The 18,069-nt window shown below is 43.0% G+C and overlaps 1 protein-coding gene across 8 annotated transcripts in view; it reads left to right on the top strand.

Moving 5' to 3' along the window:
* Positions 1–18,069, top strand: part of LOC147010333 (transient receptor potential cation channel subfamily M member 2-like) — a 190,132-nt gene that overhangs the window by 92,722 nt on the left and 79,341 nt on the right. For 7 of the 8 annotated variants that reach the window (XR_015052250.1, XM_085858980.1, XM_085858976.1 and 4 more), the window contains exons 12-16: positions 67–447; positions 9,086–9,181; positions 9,733–9,853; positions 10,262–10,407; positions 17,702–17,814. Coding sequence is in view for 7 of the 8 variants with exons in the window: in XM_085858980.1 (XP_085715106.1) it covers positions 67–447; positions 9,086–9,181; positions 9,733–9,853; positions 10,262–10,407; positions 17,702–17,814 (857 nt within the window). In the remaining variant the exon portion in view is untranslated. The remainder of the gene's footprint in view (positions 1–66; positions 448–9,085; positions 9,182–9,732; positions 9,854–10,261; positions 10,408–17,701; positions 17,815–18,069) is intronic. The other variant, XM_085858981.1, reaches the window with a different exon arrangement.

Genomic DNA, 18,069 nt, shown 5'->3' with positions numbered 1-18,069 from the left:
CTTTTGTCTCTTCCTCAAGTCCTGTACTCTCATTACAGTCTTTGTCTTTATTCATTTTCATTCCAGAATTTGGACAAATTCATGCACACAGCACTGGTAAACAACCGCCACCAGTTTGTACAACTTTTTCTTGACCACGGACTGAACCTCAAGAAGTTTTTGAACCGCAGTTCTTTGGAAAATCTTTACAAGAACATTCCCAATTCATGTCTACTGTCAAAAATCATCCGTCAGGCACGTGAAAGAGGAATCTTGAATAGCTTTGGAGAATGCATGATGCAGAAGACTTTGGTTTTCAAAGAGCGTATCCAAAGAACGCAATGTTGGGGCGAGCTCGACGACCTATCCATGGTAATTCGGCAACTCCTGGGAAGGAACTTCGGCTTGTTGTACTCCCAGGCACAGCCAAGTTGTCACCGAAAACAAGTGGAAGGTGATGGATCAGAGGTAAAACCTTTCCCTATAACAACCATTTGAGTAACTTAATCTCAGGATGTGTAATACATGCATTTTATATTACCAGCTTGTGGTTAGAATCCATTGAAGTTCAGACTGATTAAGTCCCCCTCCATTGATCTACAGACAGGCTTGAGAAAATCTCAGAGCTCAGTTGTCCTCTAGTCCTTGTCCTTTTTGTTCATACCTGTTAAGGATTATTGTGTTTCTCTGATAGACGAGCATATCGTGCTTTCACCCATTTTCAAAGTTACACCATTTATTTTCACAAACACCCACAAAATAGATGTGTAATGTGGGGTCCGTGAGTTTGATCAGCAGATTATTGTTATATGTTGGTCTTCAAAATGATTATGTGTTGGATTCAATTAGAACAGAGGATACTATTGTGCTTAACCATAAGGGTCCTCATTTCTCTTGTTCACTGTAGGTTTTTCTTGGAAAATTTATCTCAAATAAGCCAGGTAAAAGCCTTTTGTGAATTGCTTGTGCTGATTGTTTGCATTGATTAAGGAGGACTTATGAACCTGTGTTTTGAATTGTAGAATTTCTTTTTTTCGTTCTAATCTTAATATTTCTTCAGTGCTTGAAATCCATTTAAACATGAACTCCTGATGACAATTAGTGCACTCAAAATGCTTAACGCGTCTGATTAAACTGGTCAACAAAATCAAACTTTTTTCCCTCGTCAAAGATTTAAACACTTTTCGAGATCAGTTTTGTGTGCTGATTCCAAATCTGTTTTTGGTTTTCTTCCTGCACATCGAGTTATCAAAACATGACTGTGTTAATTTCAGCATATTTTAGGTCATAATCACACATTAGGCTCGTCAACTTTCCAACTTTATTCATTTTTCAGGATAATTCCCATAAACATTCACATCATACACTTGGTTAAATTTATACAGGACAGTACATACTTATAAAAAGTAAAAGAAATGTATAACAACTTAAAAACGTTGCAAGTGCGATTTTCTTTTGTAAACTTTGTCTGGATTGTCGCGATACGACATCCAGCAGTTGTCTGCCAGAATACTTTAACTCCAGAAACCTTGGTAACGATTTTCCATTCAATGTCTTGTTGGAAGCGTTCCTCCTGCTCGTCATTCACCGCATCAAGGTTTTTTTGGAAATATATCTAGATGAAAATGTAAAAAATAGGACCACTGGATCTGCAGCTTATCTGGGCCCGAGCCTAATATTGCAACCCAAATTTGGTAGCATTCTGACTGGTAGGTCTGGAGAAGAAGATTTTTGAAGGAATTTACGAAGTCTGCCATTTTGATTGGCTTAAAGTCACATTACCGGAACGAGCTTTGCAATCCCCATTACCAATCAGGAGCAAAACCTTGCTGCCAAATTTCAGCCAGATTGGCCTAGCGCTTTGGCTGGAGAAGTCAAAATAGGAGCTGGACGGACGGTGCACAATGATAATGCCTTATCTGGAATTCCACTTCCAGATAAGCTAAAAATGTAATTGCAAGGACATGTGACAGCCCATTTTTTGGTATGCATCGAGCAGTTTCTGGGCTCCATCCTTGTATGTGGGAGATTTGTAGTTACCAAAGAAGTTTCCACAAATCCTTTTGAAAGCCTGCCATACTTTTATTTCGAAGACATTGAGACTTTCTTCAAAGCCTTCATCCTGCAGAACCTCCCTGATTTGGGGCCCCACAATGATTCCATCCTTCAATTTTGTGGCATTGATGATTGGAAACTTCTTAAACTATTGGAACCCTCTCAAATTCTTCTTACCCATCGCTTTCACAAAATTCTTCCTTAAACCAAGCTTAATGTGGAGAAGTGGCAGGAAAATCTTCTTTGGATCAACTAAAGGAAAACACTGGACATTGCTTGTTCCTGACTTATATGTGCTTCTTTGATGCCAGTCACGTCTGATGTCATGATCTGCGGTAGCACAACTGTCACATTTTTTTAATACTTCCACTTATTGTGGTGGCATGATTTCATGCTTTCAACTGGCTATAATGAATGGTGCATTGCCACTGCTACCGAGTATGGGGACACCACTGATGCAATGCCCCTATTACCAGTTCACTGGTTCTCATTTTGCCAACCTCAGAAGGATGACAGGCTGAGTCAACCCCACCTGGTGTTAATTCAGTGGCGAACGAGGCTCATACTCAGGACCCTAAGATCCCAAGCCTGCCACCCTAACCATGAAGCCAACACCAGGCTTGCTGTCACATAGGCATCGGAAACAACGATTTTATAATTGCATGAACCTCCTCCATTGATTGCATGAACCTCCTCCATGAACCTTGCATGAACCTCCTCCATTGATTAAAATTAGGGTAATAACCTTTCAAATTTGATTGGTCTCAACACAAAAACTGGACATGCTGGAGGAAAACGAAAAACAGATTTAGAATCAGCGGCCCAAGGGCTATCTCGCCCATCTATAATTATATCTGATGACAATGACTTGTCTCGTGTTATTGGTGATGAAATGTTACATTCTATGCTGATGGAAAACAAACAACTGCTGAACCATCTCTACTGAAATGAAATCATGAACTGCAACTCATAAAGGAGGTTCCTTGAGAAAAAAAACCATTAAAGCATAACTGACTAACTCTAAGCTTAAGCCTAAGCCTAATTGGCTAAACCTAGACCTAATGCTAAGGCAAGGCTTCACAGGCTAACCTTAACCCTAACTGTTGAAGTCAAAGTTGAACTGGGTAAAAAAGGTATATTTTTTTCTGTAAACCATTTTAAAAAAAACTTTTTACTAACCTTGTTTTGTCTCCACTTCATGCTTTTCATGGACATACTCAGTGTTGCTTCATAAGGTGTGTGCGTTTGAAATGTTTTTGAAATATTTTTACCCCACACGCATGCATGGGACAAAGCGGGGTTTAGCAATTGGTTAACTTTGTCTGTCTACAAACATCAGTTTATGATTGAGGATAAGCTTAATTTCAATTGAATGTTTTATTTTGAAGGTTCAATTCTGAAGTGTTCCCTTTGACCCATCATCTTTTGTATGGTTACCATCGCGTCTGTTATATTCAAAGTTCCCAAACAAAGCTCACATAGATCGTGTTTAGAAACACAAAACTCGAGTTAAAAAGACCATTCCCATGTCCTCTCTCTCAAGACTGATTGGGGTAAGGTGTTCTATGAACTGTCGAGTTTAATGAACTAGTACACCCACTTCCTACCGGAGTAGCAGGAAGGGTCATGTTATTGTCCTCTCTGCGGTATATAGATGACAGTAAATCTGGGCTCAGCTCTCAAGAACGTCGAGGGTGTGTACAGTTTTCCAAGTTCCTTACAGAGCATTTGCCAAGTGTCTCAAACACCCAAGTAAGCACTCCATTCAAAACCGTTGACAAGGAATGGCTGTCTTGGCAAGCGCTAGCTAGCTGCTTGGTAAATGAACACACCCCGGGTTTCCTCCCTTTCAGTTTAATGTTAAACAGCAGTAGCGACTGTTTCAAAAGGTAATCATACGTGTTTGTGGTTTTTATATTTTTTAGATCCTCGTGGAGGATCTCTAAGTTTTAATCACGTTGTTGTTCTTCATCTTCTTCTTGTGGACTTTTTTGTTTCACAGCCTACAGTTTTCATCGATACTTCCTGAAACTTGGCATATATATGTAAAAATACCCTGCGCAGACAGTAACCATCTCCGATTTTGAAAATTCCTCCGAGAAAAAAAGTTATGACGTCAAAATATCTCCGCTAATGGAAATCGCCGAAAAGTTATCTCCGAAACTAGGCAAGCTTTTTGAATTCTGTTTGCGGGAATTGAACAGGGCATTAGCAGAGATGAATTACCGCACATAAGATGCATCACTATGATGTCATATCGATTTTTATGACGTCATTCCTATTTTTTGACTTTTTTGGTTTCACAACCCAGAGTTTTCATCGGATCTTCGTGAAACTTGCCATGTATATGCAGAAAGCCCACGCGCAGGCAGTAACCATCTCCGATTTTGGAAATTCTTCCTAGAAAAAAATTTGACGTCATAATATCGCCGCTAATGGAAATCGCCTATACCATTATCTCCGAAACTAGGCAAGCTGTTTGAATTTTGTTTGCGGGAATCAAGCCGGGCATTAGCACAGATAATTTATCGTAAACCTGATACATCAGAATGATGTCATATTCGTTTTTATGACGTCATGTTCGTTTTTATGACGTCATCATTAAGAGGATGAGGATCTTAGCTCATTTGAGCTTGTTACTACTGTTAGGGGTGCCCTATGAAATGCCACAATAAGCTATTTATACATGTTAACACACCGTTCATCCAAGGAGCAAAACCCCTTTGGGAAGAGTGAGTATTATAAGCATTAATATTGTTTTGTTATCTTCTATATAATAATAATGCTTCGGCAGCGAGGGGGGTGCTGAAGGCTTTTTCCCACCAAGGCCCATGCAGAATCCTCTTCATCAACATCTGTGACTGGGAGATGAGTTTGTGTTCCTCTTCCTCTTTGTACAAATAAGCAAAGTGAATGGACAAACTCTTTTTGCCGATATTATGTAGGATCGATGGAACAGACAAATGTCACTTCTTGCATTCTGAGAGGTTGTTATACTTAGTCCTCTACGTAATATCTTGAATGTATTCACACTATACTGCTCGGCACAGTTTGCATTCTCAATCGAATGCCGTCCTATAGCAGATACACACGTTGTTGGGATCGAAGCTGGGACCTTCCTACAAGCATGTAGCAGCTGTGTTCTCGTACCAATAATGTTCTTCCTGATGGACAAAGGGACGTGCTGCTTGATTCTGTCAGTCAAGGTCTGGGTAGTTCTGCCTACATACCGAACATCACACCGGCACTTCAACTCGTAAATAATATTGCTAAGTTTTGAGGCAGGCAGAACGTTGTAATCCCTAACAGCCCATGGTCACACCATCAATGTGGATGAACATAATGTTGTTAAAGCTAAACTCTACATCCCTTGTAGCCATGTTAACAATTCCATGAAGACAGATTCAGAAATGTGTGGATGCTCAAGTTCCATGTGGTATAGAAGATGTGCGCATATATCAATGGTCTCTGTCAAAGGGACGTTTGTGAACAGGCTGTCAATGTCAAAAGAACACATGACATTCTCCAAACCAGGGGGACCCATCTCCCTTATGACATCAGCAAAATTGAAAGAATCTCTTATGACAAACCCGGAGAATGACTCAAACGCTGGTTGCAGCAACTCTGCCAGCTGATGTTGGGCAGAGCGGACCAGAAATAGAATCGGTCTCTGTGGAACATTCTGCTTGTGAATCTTCGGTAGGCTGTACATTCAAGGACAAAGAGAGCCCACTGGCTTAATCCTCTTGTGAAATTTCCTCAACAGTTCACCACATTTATGCAGCTGGAGCAACCACTTGTAGATTTGATTCTCCAAGTGTGACATACGGTCAGGTTTATCAATGCTTTCCAGCTGTTGAAACTTGTACTTATCCTTTAGGATATCCATAAATTTGTTCACATCGTCCATCTGGTTTAAGATGACAACACCAGAGCCTTTGTCAGATTTACAGTTGTGGATTTCAGGATTTTATTCTTAAATTCCTCATGGTGGTAATGCATTCCCTTTATAAATGGAAGTCAGAAAGGTCGTTGGGGACTCGGGATTCCGCAGTGGTCAAATCACACAGTCTATAGCCTTCAACACCTGATGTGCTTCAATGGAGACTGCTTGATGTTTCCTCAACTGCTCATAAACAAGCTCAAACTCTGCAAAACCTTCCTCTCTTTTAATATTGTTGTTGGAATGCTGAACCCAAAACCATGAGTGAGAACAAACCCCTTGATGTCAGATAGAGTGCAATCTGACATGTTGACAACATGTTTGGATGAATCATGAATGGTTGAACAAAAACGTTTCACCTTTAACAGATCAATGTCACGATCATGTCTTGCAACCACCTCAATACGGTCATCAATCTTTGCGATATATCCACACAGACGTAACGTATCGAAGGACAAAAACTCCCGTGTATGCTGCCACTCTGTCTGCAAAGCATGGCATAGGTCCAAATATTGATGTAGTGTATTGAGTTCATGCCGTAAAAAAGATGCTCTTAACAGACGGACTTTATCTCATTCTGGAGTGTTGAATTATTTTCTGAGAAAAAACAAGAATGGCCTTATGTTGGAGGCAGGCTCAGAGATATCTCTCGGGCAACTTGCCTGTCCTACATTTTCCATGCAGACAAACCAAATTGTTTAACTGCTCCACCTGTGGACAGCAGTACTGCTGCCTCAAATAAATAAAAAGGTGCTGACGATTACAAAACTTCAATATAGACATTAACAGAGGCATTTGAAAGATATTTCTATAAAAGAGAATAAGAAAAAGAAATACAAAACTTTGTTTTCTGGCAGAAGCCTTTTTTATTTGGAAGAAAAGGTAAAAAGATCAGATTCAAGAAAACAAATCAAGAAACCAAGGAACCAATGATCAAAACAAGTCAATAAAGCAAGGACAACAAATCAGGATATAAATCAAGAAATAAGTAATGCAAGTAGAACCAAATGACAATAAAACAATACCTTCTACTAGTAACATTAATATTCTGCTGTTATCGTTGGTGTTACATTTGTTATTGGAAGCGGCCTTGGAAAAATGCCACAATATACCGGATGATTTCCCTCTCAATTTATGTTATGTACAGTATACATACCATCTGTTATGTTGTTGTTCATCTTTTGGCTGCTCCTGTTAGGGGTCGCCACAGCGGATCATCCGTTATGATCCGCATACTGATTTGGCACAGGTTTTACGCCGGATGCCCTTCCTGACGCAACCCTGGTCACCTCTTACGACACAGGGATCAGGATTTGGGTTTCGCCATGATTCCGGGCTGCTCTACACCCTGCCCAGTGCAGAGCCCCCGTCTTCAAGCGATCCTCCAACCCAAACCTCCGAGTAGCCGGATTACAGGCGCACGCCACTACGCCCGGTACATACCGTCTGTTATGTACCTTTTCTTTTCTTCTTTTTCTTTTTTTTTTCTTTCCTTCCCCACAGAATCAAAAGGTTGTTCTCTAATAACCTCTGCCACCGAAGGTGAAGGAAGGAGGTTATGATTTCACCCCTTTCTGTTTGTCTGTCTGTGCAGCATGTCTCAATGTTGTAGATGGATTTGGACAAAACTTGATGGACAGGTTGGGTGTGTGACAAGTACGGATTGATTCGATTTTGGTGAAAATCCGAATCCAGATACTAGAATTATTTAATTTTTTAAGTGATTCATCGCCATTGAGAGATGGGCCAAAAACGATATGCTGTATAGCGTGACATTTCAATGATGTATTGGCCTTGATATATTCCACTGGATCAGGCATTGCGTGGCGAAGGTATGCGCGCGACCGAGTGCCCGTCTCGTTGTATATGTTTACATTGTGCTGTATAAATAGATAGAGATATATGGTGGATAAAATTTTCACACAATACAGCCATAAACTTAGCAATGCCAGATCTATGTTTTCAGCTCTTCGTGCACTGTACCACCGTTCTCTCGGATGTTTGAAAAAACAAACGTGTTGTGCACAGCATCTGGTTTGAGTAAATTTCTCGGTTTAAGTCCCAACAACTCATTTTTAGCTCGCCTGTTCGAAGAACAGAGAGCTATAGCGATACCCCCAGCATGAGCGTGAGCGTCAGCGTCAGCGTGAGCGTGAAAATGTTAAAGTTTTTGGTGCAAGTTATTTCCTTTCTAATGTTTTTATCTACCACACTATTTTTTACTGATTACAATATACAAATACATATATTGCTTTAAAATTATTTAGATCAGACTTCATTGCAAAGCTTTATAAAAAATATTATTAGACGAGTCTTTTAAAAACGATAAATGTATAAACAGGCGAGCATTGGGTGGCTTTGACACCAACTCTCTGGTTAAGTTTCTTTCAAAGCAATTGGGCTCAAAATGCTCCAAGCAAGGATATCTCGTATCAAGTGTCTGGGGAACTTGTGCGAGCCTATGGTTCTGCTACCATTTCTTCCACAGATCTGGATATGTATAAGTGGCAAAGAATAAAAACAAAACAAATGTTTTGTGTTTTGTCGCTCGTCTGATCATCGGTGTTAATTTAACAGCCAAAGTCAATGCACTACGACATGTCGCTTGAAAACAATGCGTACTAAGTAGGTCACTGATCTTTATCGCTAACAAATATGGAGGCCTTCTATTCCGCATAGGCCAGATGATGTCAGCAAATGTGGTGCCAGATAATGGCATGACCCAGCAAGTCCATACGAGCTACACAAAGTTGTCATTTTGTTGATTCATTTGTTTTTAAGTCACACATATTCACAGATGTCGGTTTTGAAATATGGATGATTGATATAGACTTTCTAACATGCCCAGAGTTCCTTCAAAGCCGATTTTGTCAAACTGATGAGGCCTTCGAGCCTAAACACGTGTCCGTGTGAGATTGGTGACTTGAATGCTAGCTTTCACAGCTTCCCGAAGAGGTTTTCTATGGTATTCTTCCAGATCCCTCTCCATTCTGCCCTCTCTCATGGAATTTAATGGATAACGATGGGAAATCTCTCAATCACAATCGAGTGAACAAATGTAAACTTTGATAATATTTCATGGCACGTCATGCCGTTTGTGTTGTTCAGGAGGATCACGACTCGCACATAGAGTGTGAAAGGGACCTCTTCATCTGGTCCATCCTGCTGCAGCACAAAGAGATGTCGTACATTTTCTGGAGAAAGGTTTGTTGAAGAAATGTCTGAGATTTCTCACATGCCATGTAAGCCAATAAACAGGATGTAAAGTTATTATTTTACTCATGGGGGCATTTTCGATAAATCTCATTTGGGACGAGAACATTCGGACATACTGGTGTGTTGTTGCATGAGCTGTAGGGACATCAGTATGGACAATATCGATGTAGTTTGTGGGATTTTGAGCTGGGTTCCAAACATTATGAGCTGTGGGTTCAGTTGGGAATACCAAATATGCTGATATGATAAACACAATATGTCAGGCAATGGAGACACTGTAGTACGCATGATGTGAGGGGCTAAACAGCATCAATACCCCCTGTGTCTGCAAATGGAAAGGCTTGTGCAAAGTTGCTCATTTGTACAATATCCTCCCAGCTAAATGACTGTTTCTGATCACGCTGTGTGCCTTTGGCAAACACCCTCTCCTCCCTCACCCTATACTGAACATCTTCAAGTATTACTATGGTCGTTTATTGACTGATCATACACGTGGACAGTGTACTCTGGTGATCCTTACTTTGTGAGTTTCCTTGCAGTGCAACAACAGCACAGCTGCTGCCTTGGTTGCCACCAGGATGCTGAGAAGCATGGCAATGTATGTAGAAAGCCCAAAAAGCATCCTCAAACTTTCATACGAGTATGAAGAGCTTGCAGTTGGTAAGATGGATTGGACTGTCTCTGTATACATCTGAGGTTCTCAAGAACCAAACTGCAATTGTTGACACTTCAGCATTCGGTCGTACATGGCAGATCTTAATATCCAAACCACGTGACGATGAATGTTCGTCATGTTATTGTTGTTATTGCTCGTTCCTTGATATAATTACAGCGTGTATGTTGAAATTTATGATGTTATATATTGATTTATATTTATTTATTACCACAATGTAGAAAGAGATGTTGGATTAAATCCTGGGGTGTCGCAGGTCAGAGGTAAGAGGCAAAGCTGATCTTACCTCAACGACTTCCGATTTTGTGAAAACATACTTGTCGGCGTAATGTCGTATGTAACAGATTATTTCATTCCTGTACCTTGATGTTGCATGTTGCTGCCTCGTACTGCAGGAATGTTTGATCATTGCTTCAAAGAAAATGAGGAGCCGGCTGAGGAGCTACTCATTCAGCCGTTGGATAAATGGGGGGGAAGCACCTGCCTCGAGCTGGCCTACAATGCTGAGGCCAAAGACTTTTTCGCTCACTGTGGCGTGCAGGTTGTGATCCCAAGAAATTAATGAAACTGTACTGTGATTGACACACACCACTTGGCTTTGGGGATCATGTGAACTCCAGATCTGTGTTGTCCTCCTGTATGCTTCATTGGATAATGAAGTTGTTTGGTTCAAGTCGTACTTTTGTATATTTTTTCAAATTATTTTACCAAAAGGACCTTAAATCGTTATTTTGAGCCAACCAATACGTGACTTTGGAAATGACGTATGAATACGAGATGATGCCTTTCTGCGCATGGACACGGTCTACACCAAAGCATCACCTCCAACACAGAGGCCCTCAGCTTGGTGACTCTGTCAAACAAACAAAGATTATATGGTCATCATCAGGTAACCATTAAACATAACCACCGATCCCGATTTCAGGCTTATTTGCTCTCATCAGGATGGCATACTGATAAATATCTATCCAATGATGACCACATTCGTCATTTATGTTCCCACCATGTATTGTAAGTACATTCTCGTGTCTGTAGTGGATAAAACACACACTTACACTTCAACCTTTAGCAATAGATGCAAAAATCCAAGATTTCGGCTTGTAGCTCGTCAGTCCACGCAAGAATACCAGAAATGCAGACACAAAATGAAAATATATTTGGTCATTCCATTGGGGATAGGTTATTTGAAGTGTTACTGGCATGAACCCTGCACTCTGTCCAAAGAACCAATTCCCAACAGTCTGAACAAATATATTGTTACGAATTTCGGTCGGCCCGGCGTGCGATCGGCCACGTAACTCGAATCGCGACCGCGTCGCCCACCGGAACGGACAATTCAGTCGTGACCCTCCTTGGAACTACCGCCAGGAGCTAGTCACGGGTGGGTATTTCGACCTCACCACAATCGTGCCAATTGGCCACCCGCGCAGGATAGGGTTGTTCGCCAAATTCGACCTACCTAAGTACCTGCGCGAGTAGTTAACCGGGCAATCGTACCTCGCTGCAGACCGGCATAGGACACGAACCGCTTAAGCGGTCCGTTCCGTGCTTCAGTGATAACCGAGCGGTGTTATCGCCGACCCCGATGGATGTAATTGTATTTACTGGGTGCTTACACCCTTCTACCAATTCCTTCCGTGATGCAAGATGGAACTTTCAAACAAGGGAAAGGATGCAACGAAATGGGGAACAGTTCAACAAGCACATTTATTTCACACTCAGACAAGGCACGTGTTTACAGCCATACAGTAAATCATGCACGTAAGAACAGTAACACAGTGAAAGCAATTGAAGAGCTACAACCGAATATTTATTCCCACATTTACTTAAACAGGTTTACTTTACAAGACGGCGCCACCACATGCACTTACACAAAAGCAAAGAAAAGCCACCCTCAAAGACAAGGGTGGCAGACAGGTCTGTGGACCAAATGTACGTGGAACCTGGATGAGCGGCCAGGTCCACAAGACCGAAGGGTCTTACCCGCGCCCTCGTAGCACGATTGCGGGTAAGCCGCAATGTCAGTGTAGCCGCGCCTGACTTTGTGCCCCTGGTGTGGCCGGTGAGCTCTCTCCGGCGTTCTCCGTGCAGGCACGTGTTTCACAGTCGGCACCACGGTTGGGGAGGAGAACGGACGGGGTTACCGGCGCTCTCTCAGCGCGGATGGGGGGTGATTGTTGATGCCTGGTATGGGGAGGGTTGTTGATGCCCGGTATGGGAAGGGTTGTTGAGGCTCTTTTAGCAATGTTGATGCCCTCCTGGCGAGACGGGGGGTTATCGGCGCTCGGTTTAGGAGAGGGGAACTGCTGCCGCTCCCTTCAGCGAGTTGGCGCTCTGGACCGCACTGGCTCCGGCAAAACTCCTCCTGGCTGTGGCCTCCACAGCACCCCTTCTCCGGCGGTGGTCCCCACTCAGCCCTCTGGCTTGCCTCTGAGCCCTTCTCCGCATCCCTGCTCCACTCAGCAATTCGCCCTCCTCGCCCATCAGCTTCGACCTGAGCTTCGTTCCGAAGATGCTTCCTCTCCATCGACCGTCCCCCGTCTGCCACGAGCTGCATTGTGCTCGCCCTTATATAGGCCGGGGGAGTGGAAAAATCCAACCCCCGACCTATGACCTTCAACCTCTGGAAAGCGTACCTGGTTGAAATCACCAGGGCCTTGCACTGTCAGCGTGACCCCTGACCCTGGCAAAGCCGACGTGGTAGGAATCACCAAAGCCTCGCCCTGTCAGCTTCAGCTTTACCCCTTCGAGCTGATGATGGTGTTTAGCCCCGACCGCGCGGTTTCGATCCGGCTGAGGAGATGTGTTGTGTGAGTGTTTCGCCGGGGCTTTTGTCCCGCCGAACCGATGCGTGTAATGCATCGAGTCCGTCCGCCACGCGGCTTTGTTTCGCCCGACCAGCCGATGTGTGTATGTGGGTTTCACCGGGGCTTCTGTCCCGCCGAACCGATGCGTGTAATGCATCGAGTCCGTCCGCCACGCGGCTTTGTTTCGCCCGACCAGCCGATGTGTGTATGTGGGTTTCACCGGGGCTTCTGTCCCGCCGAACCGATGCGTGTAATGCATCGAGTCCGTCCGCCACGCAGCTTCGTTTCGCCCGACCAGCCGATGTGTGTACGCGGGTTTCGCAGGGGCTTCTGTCCCACCGAACCGATGCATGTAATGCATCGAGTCCGTCCGCCACGCGGCTTCGTTTCGCCCGACCAGCCGATGTGTGCATGCATGTTTCGCCGGGGTCTTTGTCCCGCCGAACCGATGCGTGTAATGCATCGAGTCCATCCGTGAGGAGTTCATATGCAAATTTGAGGATCACATCGGGTTTGGAGGCAGGGCTACACCACCTGATGATCAGCCATTGGATGGATGAAAAGTGGGCGTGTATGATTCCTGATCCGACTTCCCCTTCAAAAGGATCCCATTCACAACCAAGGCACGACGTTCGGTAACGTGTTCTATTTCTCTGTTCAAATCATGTCTGGACGTGGTAAAAATCACCGAACGGGCTTTGGACAGCGCGACTTCGGTGTTGACTCTGGGACGAAGAGGAACTTCTTGTTTGCGGGTGGTGTTTGTTGATGGTAGTGGAGGGAGAAAGGCGAAGGTGGTGGGGGTTTGCTGTGGTGGTTTGGGGATGGTGTTGGTGGTGGCGATCTGGTTGTTGGGGGATGCTTGGTGCAAAATAATGATAGAGAAAAGAAAAACGGCTAACTCTAAGGATCACAGCCCTGTGAACACGGAAATTCCCTTTAAACAATGGTGGGGAAATCTACCTACACATATACTTATCGGTATAACTGATCTGAGGACCTTCATGGTGTAGTGCCAATTTCCACGGCCGCAACAATATTGTTTCATTTTGTGTCTGCATTTCCGGTATTCTTGCGTGTCCTGATAAGTTATAAGACGAAAAGCTTTGACAATGTCTTCTTTTTCTCTGCTATTTTCATATACTAGTATGTGCCCGTACGTGCGTGGCCATACGTGCGTGGCCGTACGTGCAAAAATAAAAAATAAAAAAAAACTTTCAAACCACGTGCCAGAAACAACAACCACACAGGCCGTTCCTTCGCTCTCGCATGCCCGTATGTGCGTGGCCGTACGTGTGTGGCCGTACTTGCAAAAAAACCAAAACAAACTTTCAAACAACAACACAGGCTGTTCCTTCGCTCTCGTAAACGACGACTGGATTGGGGCATTGTTTTATCTATAGATGCGCATAAGAAATCGAGAAATGATTAGAATACAGCAAGTCATCACTATCTGGAAGTAGTGCGTGCCCGTACGGAATGTTCACATGCATTCCATGAATTATCACTTGCATTGAAGTTACAACTGCTGTGATACTTACACACACAGAGTTAATTAAAATCCAAATTAAAATCAAGTTTACCTCCCTGTCTTTGCTAGCCATGACATTCACTGCCATTGACCATTGCCACTCCTACGCCACGGTAACTAAGGCGTCCTGTCCCCATCGGCCACGCCTACGCAGCGACGTGTCCTTTCATTGGTTTGGTAAATAAATGGCCATAACTTGGGAACCACATGTCCGATTAATATCAAACCTTGAAAAGGCACATACTCAGGTCCCCAGCAATATACCTGGCAAGTTTCAATTATATCGGACCAGTGGTTGTCGAGAAACAGCGGTCACAGATACCCCTACAGATCACAGATACAGAACAGTGGTCACAGCTGAGAAAGGTGGGAGGCAGGAGCACCAGCCCAGAGGGGAGAGCAGTACTCCATCAGGCTACGGACAAAAGCTTTGTAAGTGGTCAGGAGCTCAAGAGGGCCGAGGAAGGACTTTGCACGACGGATTCCCAGTCGGCGACTGGATTTTGAGGCGAGGTTGGAAATGTGACTTTCCCAGGAAAGGTCAGGGCAGATAGTGAGACCCAGAAGCTTGAAAGAAAAGACTTCTTCAAGAGGATTGTTGAGAAAGTGGATGGGGGGGTTTTCTAAACGGTCCTTTCGAAGAGACATAGTGAGAGTGTGAGATTTGTCTGGATTGAAAGACATGTTCCACGTGTTGGACCAGTTTGTGATTTTATCCAGATCTGCAGTGAGCGAAGAAGCTGCTGCTTGCCGGTCTGAGGGATGACAGATGGTACGGCAGAGGGTGGAGTCGTCGGCAAAGAGAAATAGAGGATTTTCCAGAGAGTCCGAGAGATCATTGATGAAAACCAGAAAAAGAACAGGGCCCAGAACGCTACCTTGAAGAACTCCAGCCTGCACAGGAAGAGGGGATGAAAGAACTTCATTTAGGGCCACAGGTTGACTGCGACAGGAGAGGAAGTCTGCAAGCCATGAGTGGAGATGGCCTTGAATACCATGGGAAGAGAGTTTGGTGAGTAGTGCAGGGTGCCAGACTGTGTCAAAAGCATGTGATATGTCCAGGGATACGGCTCGGATTTCCTGTCTGGCATTGAGGACCTCCATCCATTGATGGGAGAGCAGAAGCAGCATATCCAGGGTAGAGTGACCTGGTCTGAAACCAAATTGATGATTGGAAATCAAGCCATTGGAGAAGAGGTAAGGATTTCATGTCTGAAGCGATGATGGATTCCATAACCTTGCTGATGATTGGGAGAAGGCTGATTGGTCTGTAGTTACAGGGATCTGTTTTTGCACCTTTTTTATGCAGGGCAGTGAAGGGCACACACACACAGACATCGCTGGAATTATTTATATATATATATATATATATATATATATATATATATATATATATATATATATATATATATATATATATATATATATATATATATCTTCTTCTTCTTCTTTCGGCTGCTCCCGTTAGGGGTCGCCACAGCGGATCATCCGTATGATCCGCATCGTGATTTGGCACATGTTTTACGCCTGATGCCCTTCCTGACGCAACCCTGGTCGCCTCTTACGACACAGGGATATGGTACACCTATCTTAACCAGGGTATACACCGGCCCAGTTTTTTCTGGTACTCATTTCGCCGACCTCGGAAGGATGACAGGCTGAGTCAACCCCGTGGTGTATTAATTCAGTGACCCAACGGGGCTTGAACTCAGGACCTCTTGGATCCCAAGCCGCTGCCCTAACCACTGCGCCAACACCAGGATATATATATATATATATATATATATATATATATATATATATATATATATATATATATATATATATATATATATATATATATATATATATATATATATATATATATATATATATATATATATATATATATATATATATATATATATACATATATATACATACATATATATACATATATATATATATATATATATATATATATATATATATATATATATATATTCAAAATATATTCATTTTCAAGCATCTAAATGTAATAATCATGTTGTATTGGAATATTATTCCCATCTTCTTCTTCTTGTGTGTGGAAGTCTAGCTGCCAGGGTAGCTTTCATTTCATGGAAGCATGACTGTGTCGCTGATGCAGTGCCCCTCTACTAGTACACACTGCTACTCATTTCACCGACCTCGGAAGGATGACAGGCTGAGTCAACCCCGTGGTGTATTAATTCAGCAGCCAACGAGGCTTGAACTCAGGACCCTAGGATCCCAAGCCGTCACCCTAATCACGGAGCCAACACCAGGCCACATTTCCCATTAAAGGGTTACAACAACACATTGTGCTATGCGCCAAAAATTTTACTTTTCAAGTTAATTATCAGTCAAGCTTAATTGGCTACATTTGCAATTTATCATCACACTTAACACCATTATGATAATTTTGAAGAAATTACTGTATAGGGGTGTTTTTTTATTTGCCACTGGTCTGGGGCGGGGGGGGGGGGAGGGGGCAAATGACCTATGTAAATGTATATCGTGCAGCACACCCTCCAGGTGGGGGAGGGTATTACAAGTCCCCACTATCCTATACCCACGTTTTCCATTGCCGTGAGGTGTTTTGAATCATAAGCAGTCGGTATGTTTTTGCTTCTTGCATGTAGGCTGTTTTTTTAATTTTTTTTTTTAATTTTTGGGAGCGATTGAGGCAGCTGTCAGTTGCTAAAATATCACCCAAATCAAGGTACGTGTCAGAACGTGTTACATGGTTGGAATAAGATCGCCTTGAGGACAGGTACTCTGTGAGTGGAGGAAATACGAGAATTATCCTTGATTGAGAGGCGTCAGGTTCCTACCATTTATTGTAAGTACATTCTCGTGTCTGAAGTGGATAAAACGCACACTTACACTTCAACCTAATGCAATAGATGCAAAAATTCAAGATAATTTCTCTTGTGGCCCAGAACCAAAGGAACAGAATATTTATAATAACCCTCACAGCTCCCATAGCTTCTCCCACCTCTCAACCTAATTAATAGTAAATATCATCATTTTTAACTTCCCCTGTATATTCACAAACCCCAGATATGTCCTTCCCATCAGTGTTCAGAAGAACATATAATCCTTATCCTTATCCCGGACACAATACATTTTATTTTGCTCCGCACGCTTCAGCTTCCTGAGTTTTTTGTGCATCTCCTGGGCATTTGGAGGCAGATGACGTCATTTTGAAAGTGTCTTATTGGTGGCATGATGAGTTGTGCGTCGGTCGGTGCAAGGCCACAATTTCAGGGCATGTGATCGTGGGAAGCATTGAACAATTTACTTTTCACCTTTTGGGGTTTTCTAGTTTGAGGTGACATCCGGATCAGGTTTATTATTTGTTATTTATTGCAGTGAATCCTTTGTGATTTCAGATGACAGAAGTGCTTTGATGTGAAGGAGTGAAAAACATTTTCAACTCTCCATACAATTGTCATTTCAGCTGAATTTTCCTTACCCTTTGCTCTCACTTCCAGAACCTTCTGACGCAAATATGGTGTGGGGAGATGTCCGACACTGTGCAAATGTGGAGGGTCATTACATGTGTCATGTTCCCTCCACTTATTTTCACTCGTTTCCTCACCTTCAGGTAATAATTCTGCTGTCAGTTCATACCTGGCTCACTGGCCACTGTCCACTTTCTCTTGGTTTGCAATGTCTACTGTAATCTTGTACTTTGCTATATTTGCCATAGCCTTGTACTTGGCTTCCTATGTCTGGTGTAAGCTTGGACATTGCACACTCACTGTCATGGTGAATTGCTTGTTGGAGCACCATGAAAACTGGAAGCAAATCCCAATTAAATGATGAATTGTTAACTTCCATCCACTGTTGGGTAATCCAT

Source organism: Eptatretus burgeri, chromosome 16, assembly GCF_056783735.1.
Source record: "Eptatretus burgeri isolate ZD-2024b chromosome 16, Ebu_testis_v1, whole genome shotgun sequence".
NCBI classification, from domain to species: domain Eukaryota; kingdom Metazoa; phylum Chordata; class Myxini; order Myxiniformes; family Myxinidae; genus Eptatretus; species Eptatretus burgeri.
This window is presented reverse-complemented; position numbering and strand designations above follow the sequence as displayed.